Source organism: Ranitomeya imitator, chromosome 1, assembly GCF_032444005.1.
Source record: "Ranitomeya imitator isolate aRanImi1 chromosome 1, aRanImi1.pri, whole genome shotgun sequence".
NCBI classification, from domain to species: Eukaryota; Metazoa; Chordata; class Amphibia; order Anura; family Dendrobatidae; genus Ranitomeya; species Ranitomeya imitator.
The window spans coordinates 669,913,921-669,924,936 of NC_091282.1; the positions used below are offsets into that span (position 1 = coordinate 669,913,921).

The 11,016-nt window shown below is 41.8% G+C and overlaps 1 protein-coding gene across 1 annotated transcript; it reads right to left on the minus strand.

Moving 5' to 3' along the window:
- Positions 1 to 9,014: 9,014 nt before the first annotated feature.
- Positions 9,015 to 10,631, minus strand: LOC138658029 (uncharacterized). Its single transcript, XM_069745611.1, has 3 exons — positions 10,428 to 10,631; positions 10,097 to 10,207; positions 9,015 to 9,915 (listed from the first exon to the last, which is right to left on the minus strand). Exons 1-3 carry the CDS (start codon positions 10,576 to 10,578, stop codon positions 9,233 to 9,235), a joined length of 945 nt encoding a protein of 314 aa, XP_069601712.1. The 5' UTR covers positions 10,579 to 10,631; the 3' UTR covers positions 9,015 to 9,232.
- Between the last annotated feature and the right edge of the window lie 385 nt (positions 10,632 to 11,016).

Here is an 11,016-nt window from a genome sequence, read left to right on the forward strand (position 1 = left end):
GTTGTCCTCCAGGTTCCTTCCTGTTTCTCTGTCCAGTTCCCGCTCTCTCCTTCGGGGGCGGAGCTTCTTCTTCTTTTTCCCACCATTTAGGATCAGGAGGCGGATCTCAGTTGCTGACTGGCATGTCCTTAGGATGCAGAAGTTTTTAGAATGGGCGGCCATAACTTTTCACGCTGCACAGCCAGTCCCCACCCACAATGGCACACTTTTCTTTCTCTTGCGCTCCTCGTGGCACTATAATGGCAGCAATTAGCAATTCAATAGTCTTGCAACAAATCACAGTCTCTCTAAGGTGCACAAGACCCACTTCACTGGGTCGGTTCATTCTGTTCGTGATGCCAAGTTGAGTCGCCCGCCAGGACCTAGGAGTACTCAGTACTGGGTCCGGTACTTAAGGTGAAGTTGGGTCCCCAGGGCTCTTGGTATGTAGATGAAGATGGTGAATGGTGCGGTAAGAAATGGAGGACACAGGTTTGCAGTCTCTTTACCGGGTTTACTGAAGATTTCAGGCAGCCACAGTCAAGGACACCAGATCACAGGTACAGGCAGGGTAGGAAGCAAGCTCAGAGTCCCCTTTACCAGGTGGAGTTAAAAGCCTTCCTACTAACGCTGTGGTGTAGTCCCTTGCTGCCTGTGGCTGCATGTGGCTTCTGTCAAGGTCCTCACTGTTCTCTCTATCCTCCATAAAGGTGGAACATCAACCTGTATGACAGGTGGCTTGAGCCTTTTTAGAGGGTCTCTATCACAACCTGGCTCTATGCGCCACTGTTTTTCCTGGGTATTAGGGGGGACAGGAGTCTGACACAACCTCGGTCTTCTGGCTACCGGAATCTGTGCTCTCTAGGGAGGTAGCCCAGTCGCAGCTATTTTTCCCAGTTGTCACTCTCCTGTGCTACGCTCTCCTGCACATTCTCTACAATGAGTTCTTCCTTCTATGTTCTCTCTGTCCAGGAGCTGCAGCATCCTCTTGGCTGCATGGCCTCTCAAACTGCTTTTTGTCTCTGACTGCTCCAATCTGCTGTCTGACACTCACTGACTGACTTTCCCTCTAGACCAGAATATTTATATAGAGAAGCCACCCACAAGCTGGATCAGAGCTCCCCCTTCTGGCCTGGATTGTGAACATGTTGTATGCTTGCGGTTACCTGATAAAGAAGATCATCCTTAGCTTCCATGCGTGACATTACTATCCCTGTGAGGAAAGCAATGCCACTGTGACAACCAAGACCCTGGGGTGTCACACATGGATCAAGCTACACAAGTTATCATCAGGTGCGTACAACAAGAAGTATATCACCATGAAATTGACAGTATTACGAAAGGTGTCAATCTCTCCAAAAACAGTACGCTCCTTGACCTGAACCCAGTGATCGATCACAGCAAGTTGTTGAGAGTAGGCGATCGCATAGGGAAATCTGAACTGCACCATAAGGAAAAGAACCCTATTATCATCCCAGGTCGGCACTGCGTGGTTACTCTGCTAGTCCAGCACTATCACGAACAAGTACAACATCAATGCAGACAGCTTACCAAAGGTGGCATCAGGTCCGCTGGTTTATGGATCATCAGAATGAAGAGATGTGTCTCCTCCATGTGCCAATGGTTAAGAGGAAGGTGAGTCAAAAGACGTGAGCACAGCTACTAGGGTGCACGAGTCGGTTCGCAAACCATATGCATATAGATATAAAGAACCCAGCACTCAACTTGAATTAAACTTGAGGTTTTTTATTCCGTAGTACGAAAAAACATTTCGGCCTAGTGTGGCCTTCGTCAGTTACGTACTGAAGGATGACTGAGAATAACCTCAGTATGTGTGATAGATCCTTGGGTTATCACTTAATGGTGGTTCTCAGCTCACAGCTGCGCTATATCTATTTAAGCGGACCACCATTGAGTGATAACCCAAGGATCTATCACACATACTGAGGTTATTCTCAGTCATCCTTCAGTACGTAACTGACGAAGGCCACACTAGGCCGAAACGTTTTTTCGTACTACGGAATAAAAAACCTCAAGTTTAATTCAAGTTGAGTGCCGGGTTCTTTATATCCAATGGTTAAGAGGAAGACATCAGTTCCAGCAGAAGGCGAATATTCCAACAGATCGTCTAAGTACAGATCAGCCATTCTCTTATGTCGGAGTAGATGTCTTCGGTCCTTGGTCGGGCATTACTAGAAAAACTCATGATGGAGGTGCAAACAGTAAGCGATGGGCTGTTCTATTTACCTGTCTCAGTATCCGTGCAGTTCATATTAAGGTGATCGAAGCCATGGACTCTTCTTGCTTCATCAATGCCCTAAGAAGATTCTTTTCCATCCGTGGGCCTGCTAAACAACTCCAGTCTGACTGTTGAGCTAACTTTGTAGGGTCTTGCAAGGAATTCCAGTTAGACATCTTCTTGACCAATAACTGTTGCACCTGGGTGTACAATCCTCCACACTCATCACATGAAGTGCTGGACACATTCTTCGCAGAGGTGTCAGCTATAATAAATGCCAGACCTTTGGTTCTGGTATCATCCGACCCCGCTGTTCCAATGATTCTCACTCCAGCTACACTCCATACGCAGAAGATCTGAGCTTTTCCAGTCCCTCCCGGAGACTTTGATCACAAAGACATTTTCAGATGTCAATGAAAGCAGGTAAAACATCTGTATAATGTATTCTGGCACAGGGGGAAGACTGAATATCTGCATCTGCTTCAAAACTGACAAAAATAGCAGGAGCCAACTCCTAACCTACAAGAAGGAGATCTTGTCCTTTTAAAAAATAAAGAGGCTTATCGTAACCACTGGCCGATGGGTCTTATGACCAAGGTTGTGCCCAGTGATGATGAAAAGACTTGGAAGGTAGAAGTCAAGGTGACAAAGGGGGGTTCATCTCGAATTTTTTTTCGCCCAGTCACTGAACTTGTGCTACTTCTATCAAAGGAGGATGTCGCATGAACTGAACACTGTTGCTGGACTCTGTCACGGAGGGGAGCATACTTCCTCATACCCAGCCATGTTAGGACATAAAACACTGTGCGTGTAACCGGACTTGAACACTTCCCCATGGATTAAACGTTACCATTGGATTGTTGGGTTGGTGGAGGAGTTGGTTTGTTGCGGCTTCCTCAACCCGAAGATGTTTTTTTTCTATCGAACTCATATTCATTTTTTATTTTTTTTTTCAAGGACTACGCGTCATTGTTCAAATATGGACTTGAATTGTTTTGTTATTGTTGCATATTGTTTTCTTCTCTTTCCTCATTTCAGGTTCCATGTTGACGTTGGACAGCAACGACTCGTCACGTCATATGGAGACATTGTGAAATCTGAAGATTTCAGACGGGAAGTGTTGTGTCCCATAAATGGAACAGCTTTTTTTGTGTTTTCTATGATATGCATTTCATTCTGCTGTTGCTAGGGAGAAGCTCTGCCCTTTGAAGTTTGTCCCTTTTTCTCCCCTGTAGTTGATGATGTTTAGCCTTTGCTCCTCCCTTCTTCCTCATTGTAAGCTTGCAGTAGCGATCTTTGGATATTCTAAACCAAAAAAGCGGAACAGCACAATCTCTACTGTTGGGTGCACAGGCCTTCACAGCAATCAATTCACTATGCCAAAAAATCCAATAAAGATAGAAAAAGAAGGCAGCACTCCACTATTTAGGTGAAAAAATGTGGTTTAATTCAGACCCACATGGCAGACGATATTTTGGCTCCTGTCGAGCCTTTCTCAAGCATCTTTGGATATACACGTGTACTTCTCTGTTTGGAGTTACTCTTTCCACCTGCTGCATTGTACTTACTGTATATACTCGAGTATAAGCCGAGATTTTCAGCCCAAATTTTTGGGCTGAAAGTGCCCCTTTCGGCTTATACTCGAGTCAAGGTGGGCGGCAGGGTTGGCGGGTGAGGGGGTGAGGGCGCTGAGGCATACTTACCTGCTTCCAGCGATCCTGGCGCTCCCCCTGCCGTCCCACGGTCTTCTGTGCTGCAGCTCTTCCCCTCTTCAGCGGTCACGTGGGACCGCTCATTAGAGAAATGAATAGGCGGCTCCACCTCCCATAGGGGTGGAGCCGCCTATTCATTTCTCTAATCAGCGGTGCCGGTGACCGCTGATAGAGGAAGAAGCTGCGGCACCAAAGACAGCTGTCCGGGGGAAGGAGCCGGACGCCGGGACCAGGTAAGTATGTCATATTTACCTGTCCCCGTTCCAGCCGCCGGGCGCCGCTCCATCTTCCCGGCACCGCTCCATCTTCCCGGCGTCGCTCCGCTCTGACTGTTCAGGTCAGAGGGCGCGATGACGCATATAGTGTGCGCGGCGCCCTCTGCCTGATCAGTCAGTGCGCAGAGACGCCGGGACCGGACGCTGGGAGCTGCAAGCAAGAGAGGTGAGTATGGCTTTTTTTTTTATTGCAGCGGCAACAGCGGCACAGATTTATGTGGAGCATCTATGGGGCAGTATGAACGGTGCAGAGCACTATATGGCACAGCTATGGGGCAGTATGAACGGTGCAGAGCACTATATGGCACAGCTATGGGGCAGTATGAACGGTGCAGAGCACTATATGGCACAGCTATGGGGCAGTATGAACGGTGCAGAGCACTATATGGCAGAGCTATGGGGAAATATGAACGGTGCAGAGCACTATATGGCACAGCTATGGGGCAGTATGAACGGTGCAGAGCACTATATGGCACAGCTATGGGGCAGTATGAACGGTGCAGAGCACTATATGGCACAGCTATGGGGCAGTATGAACGGTGCAGAGCACTATATGGCACAGCTATGGGGCAGTATGAACAGTGCAGAGCACTATATGGCACAGCTATGGGGCAATATGAACGATGCAGAGCACTATATGGCACAGCTATGGGGCAATATGAACGGTGCAGAGCACTATATGGCACAGCTATGGGGCAGTATGAACGGTGCAGAGCACTATATTGCACAGCTATGGGGCAGTATGAACGGTGCAGAGCACTATATGGCACAGCTATGGGGCAGTATGAACAGTGCAGAGCACTATATGGCACAGCTATGGGGCAGTATGAATGGTGCAGAGCACTATATGCCACAGCTATGGGAGTAGTGTAGCATCCATATGTTTCGTCAAACTCAATCTGACAGGTGCCCCGCCCCTATCAAAGTGTATCAAAGTGTGTAACCCCTCCCCTCCTCCTGTCAGCCAGCTGTCCCTGAGGCTGGCTGATTTCCCCTTTTGATATCGTTTGATATACTTTAATTTGTTGTAGTTTTGATATTATTCCTCGTATTTTGTTTTTATACGTAGTCCGAGTTTGATTCTGTAAGCTGTGTTTTGAGAACTTATATAACACATGTTTATAATTATAGCCTAGTCGTGTATTTATTTTACACGTGGTTTATAACACCTTTCTCATTTGTTTTATATTAGATTTTATACGTAGCCCGAGTTTGATTCTGCAAGCTGTGTTTTATTCAGTGTATTCATATAGTGGAGAACTTAAAGCTGTCTATTTGTTTTTGTAAATGGTGAACACTAACTAAATGGTGAACATTACCTAAATGTTTAGGTTAACTGCGGTTCAGAGGTTTATAACACCTAGGTCAATTGTTGTTGTATTTGCGTACCCAATAAATGTTTATTTTCACAAGCAGAAGAGGCAGCTTTTCTGTTTGTACATGTATTGTACCTGAAGGTTATTGCGGGTCATGTGCCCAGGCATTGGTTTTTATAACGCCGAATGTTTGATATTTGCTTTCTCTTTTTTGTGTCCTGAAGATGGCATCTGAGAAGTTATTTAGATGTTATCTGTGGGGCATTGTAAGCTGTGTTTATTCACAGTGTAGCAGATTTTCTCCTTGTGGCTGCCTTATATACACAAAGTTGCCTTATATACACAATATATATATATATATACATATATATATATATATATATATAATATGCCACAATGTTACAACACAAGCAAGTAAGAAGCGGTATTTTATACGAATATAAATTTTATTTCTCACAATAAAACAACAGCTCAAATTTTAAGTTAGCTAACAGCATGATGCTGACAAATGCATCTTTGCAGTATCTGATAATGACACGATGAACATTAATTCTGCATTATTTTATCACATGATGAAAATAGCCATTTTATATTGAATTACTGCAGATCGCCGGCATGACTGAGTGTAATATTGCACTCAATACTGTGCAAAGGGTCTGAATACTTATGTCCGTGTGATATTTCAGTTTTTCTTTTTAATAAATTCGCAAAAAAATCTACATTTCTGTTTTGTTCAGGCATGATGGCGTGCAGAGTGTACATTAATATATATATCTCAGAATGCAACTGAATAGTAATGCTAATTAGTCCATATAAATAGAAAATTATGCAGAAACCCAAAGTTTTGATAAGTGTATGAAAATACACCAATATTAACTATTTTCGCCCGCATTTTATATAAAATCTGCATAAAAAAATCTTCTTGGCTGCACCAAAACACGTAAGAAACAAATGTACAACTTTTAGCGCTGCCGCATCCGCAGATATTATTCCAGCGTTCTTTAATTCTACATTATTTTATCACACATTAATTTCACAACTTTTATATGATATTTATAACACATTCTCATTTATAAGGGATTTATAACACAATATTGTAAAATCATTTATTGGTTCGCGGCCTTACTAATATCCTTTGAAAATAAATTCAGCATTATTATTCCATGCTGTGACATTTTTATTCTGCAGCAACCTGTTTAGTAAAAATTCACCATTCTTTTTATATCTTTGGTTTATATTATATTAGCTTTTTGTCATAGGTCAGGGATTTTTTGCACTTTATTAATATGCGGTTATTAGTCATTTAGGACTTATGTTATCATGTTTTTGCACTTTATTAATATGCTGACCACATAGGTCAGGGATTTTTGCACTTTATTAATATGCTGTACACATATAGTATTTTTGATATCTCAAAAGGGTGTGACACATTCACATATATTATTCCAGCTTTCTTTAATTCTACATTATTTTAGCACATATTAATTTTACAGGGGCCTGTGCTGTCTATAATTTGACTCCTTTTTATTCAAAGACATCTAACATATACAGACTTTTAATGTTTTTGTGTAAAATCGCGGGCAGACAGGCACGAACACACACACACACACAGAACACAGAACCCACACACAACAAACACACAGAACCCACACACACAACACATACAACACACACAAGAAATAGACATTTAGGACTTATTTATGATTAATATGCGATTATTAGTCATTTAGGACTTATGTTATCATGTTTTTGCACTTTATTAATATGCTGACCACATAGGTCAGGCACGAACACACACACACAACACAGAACTCACACACAACAAACACACATAACATACAAAACACACACACAACACATACAACACACACGACAAACATACACACACACACAACATACAGAACACATACAACACATGCGACACACACACACAAACAACACACACACAACAAATACACATGATTTTTTGCACTTTATTAATATGCGGGCCACATAGGTCAGTGATTTTTGCACTTCATAGGTCAGGGATTTTTTTGCACTTTATTAATATGCGGTTATTAGTCATTTAGGACTTATGTTATCATGTTTTTGCACTTTATTAATATGCTGACCACATAGGTCAGGGATTTTTTGCACTTTATTAATATGCGGTTATTAGTCATTTAGGACTTATGTTATCATGTTTTTGCACTTTATTAATATTGCTGACCACATAGGTCAGGGATTTTTGCACTTTATTAATATGCGGTCCACATAGGTCAGTGATTTTTCCACTTTATTAATATGCTGTACACATATAGTATTTTTGATATCTCAAAAGGGTGTGACACATTCCCATATATTATTCCAGCTTTCTTTAATTCTACATTATTTTAGCACATATTAATTTTACAGGGGCCTGTGCTGTCTATAATTTGACTCCTTTTTATTCAAAGACATCTAACATATACAGACTTTTAATGTTTTTGTGTAAAATCGCGGGCAGACAGGCACGAACACACACACACACACACACACACAACACAGAACCCACACACAACAAACACACAGAACCCACACACACATAACACATACAACACACACAAGAAATAGACATTTAGGACTTATTTATGATTAATATGCGATTATTAGTCATTTAGGACTTATGTTATCATGTTTTTGCACTTTATTAATATGCGGTTATTAGTCATTTAGGACTTATGTTATCATGTTTTTGCACTTTATTAGCATAATCAATTACTTATCACGGCCACTAGATGGCATAATATCATATTAATTATACATTGGGGTATACTTTTGAAAACTTACAAATTCATTGGAAATTTTTAAACCATTATTGCTTAGGCAAATACAGAATATAAAAAGTAAAAACATTAAATAGTACAAAAATGTTTTATTATCAGAACTAATTGGAAATAAAGAACACATTTCAAGCTAACCGCACTCACTTTACACAATCAGAAAAAAGGAAACACACTTTAAGTTAGCTAACAGCATGATGCCGACAAATGCATCTTTGCGGAATCTGAACACAACACATACAACACACACGACAAGCATACACACACAACATACAGAGCACATACAACACATGCGACACACACAACAAACACACATAACATACAAAACACACACATCACATACAACACACGACAAGCATACACACACAACATACAGAACACATACAACACATGCGACACACACACAACACACACAACAAATACACATGATTTTTTGCACTTTATTAATATGCTGTTCACATATAGTATTTTTGATATCTCTTATTTCCCTGGTGTAAAATCTCGTTGATGGCTTACAAAGACATTTCAATACTATAAAAATTCTTACAGAATATAAAAATGGTTTACTGGCAGTACTATACTGCGACTGGCTTATTTTTGTACAAATTCAGGCTGTTTGCTGATCCCCTTTCTGTATTTGCAAACCGTGCAATATATCTTTATAGAAATAACACTTCTGCACCCACGGGCGCTTCTCAGCCAACCAGGCATCCGGTACTCATCAGGCACTGTGAAATAATGCAAAAATACAGCTGTGTGCGGCTGGCTGCAGCAACATTTTGCTATTATAAGTTTATGGTTTGTAAAGAACACGCATCACATACAGAACTCACACACACACAACACACAACACGCACATATGAAAAATGACAATCATTGTATGTGATTTAAAAGACTTTAGTTAGATTTATCAGGGGTGATTTAGTTTGAAAGCACGCAGTTCCGCGGTAATGGCAGGTGTTGGACATGCATTTAACAGTCTTTCATATGTATCGCAGAAAGATTTTAGTCCCATCTGTGCGAGTTTGCTTTGAGCGTACTGCGCAGACATGTCAGTAAACATTTTGACATGGGCAGCATCCCACGAAGGACGACATGTGTAAGGTGTATGTACAGCAACTTTCTGCTTTCTATCTACACGGCGCCGGGATACGGCGCGTTTCTTTAGAGGTAATACAGGGGCAAAAACGCTAGAAGAGCCTGCAAGAGCAGTATCTGCAGATTGCACAGTCTGGCACACAGGTATATTGAGGGGCTCTATGGGTGACCACATACCCTCGGAGAGCTGTTCAATTTCTCTGTTTTCAGGAGTAACTTGTGGTATGGCGTCTGGGCTATTGGAGGGCCGTGTTATGCGGGTCCTAGCGTTCTGCGCTGCCCGTTTCTCTCTTGAAACGCGCGTATATTTCTGATGTGAAATCTTGGGGCTTGGATTCCCGGGTTGTTTTGGTGCCGCGGAGCATTCATCACGATCCACAACACAGATGGGCGAAAGAGATGTTGCGCGCACCGCCGTATTAGCTCTTTGCGGTTGATTCTCTGCAGCGCCGTAATTACGCCGGTGCAAAACTCGTTGCTGAAGAGGCGACGTATCTAAAAGAAAAGATACAAGTGGCGGTTAGCCGCGAAACGGATCAAAATTGGAAAAGCTAAACGGCGACGCATAGCTATGATACTGCGTAATATTTGAAAAGTTAACGGGGTCAGCTACCCATGAAATCATTGTAACAATATTTACATAAACATGTATAGAGCAGACCAGATATATACTTACAAGTATGAAGCGGGAATTGTTCCACAACAGCTCCTGATTTAACGGGCGGCGCAATGCTCAAACTCGCAGAGGCGGGAATATTCTCTTTTTCAAGCTGTATTTTCCGGGCAACTAGATTAGCGGGTGTAAGTAAAAATATAACGATTAGCGAACATAGAATTGATTTTCTACACAAAACTGCAGCATTGAGACGGTATATATATATATATATATATATATATATATATATATATATTCAAAAATGAATTTTCTGACAGTTAGCTAGCAGCTGTAAGTAAATAAGAGCATTACACAAAAGTGAGAATCGCCTGTATTCCAGGTGAACAGATACCTTTTCTATTCTTGAAACACCTGCGTAACGAGCTGCCGCGTCTTTTAGGCGCATCGGGTGGCGATGAAATTGCAGGGTTCTTGACATCTATGATCTCCACGTCGGAACCCAGCGTATCGCATGGTTCGGGAACACACCAGTTTTCAGGCATATCGTGCGATGTCTCCGTGTCAGTATCTGTATGAGAAATTGCGCGTAGTTCGTGTTTACATACAAAGGATTAAAGCAACTGACGTAGTATAATATAGTTTTACGGCATAAACATATTTGCGGTGTAAATTAATATAGCAAGACTTATGCCGCTATATATTAATAATTCAGTATTATATTGGTGGCTACCGCTATTATCTATAATACATGCATTAATTGCATGTATGGTTGTGTTCTGGGTGTTAACAGAAGGCGTTCGGTGGGTCGTAACTGGGTGTGTTTCTGGGTGTTAACAGCTGGCTTGTTTTCTGACACTCAGGATAAATACAGCTGGCTGTACCACTATAGTACAGCAGACATCCACCAGAAGCCAGACTAGACTAAAAGAAGAACTATTCTAAATGTAAGTATATAAGACAGTTGGCTTATTATTCGCAAT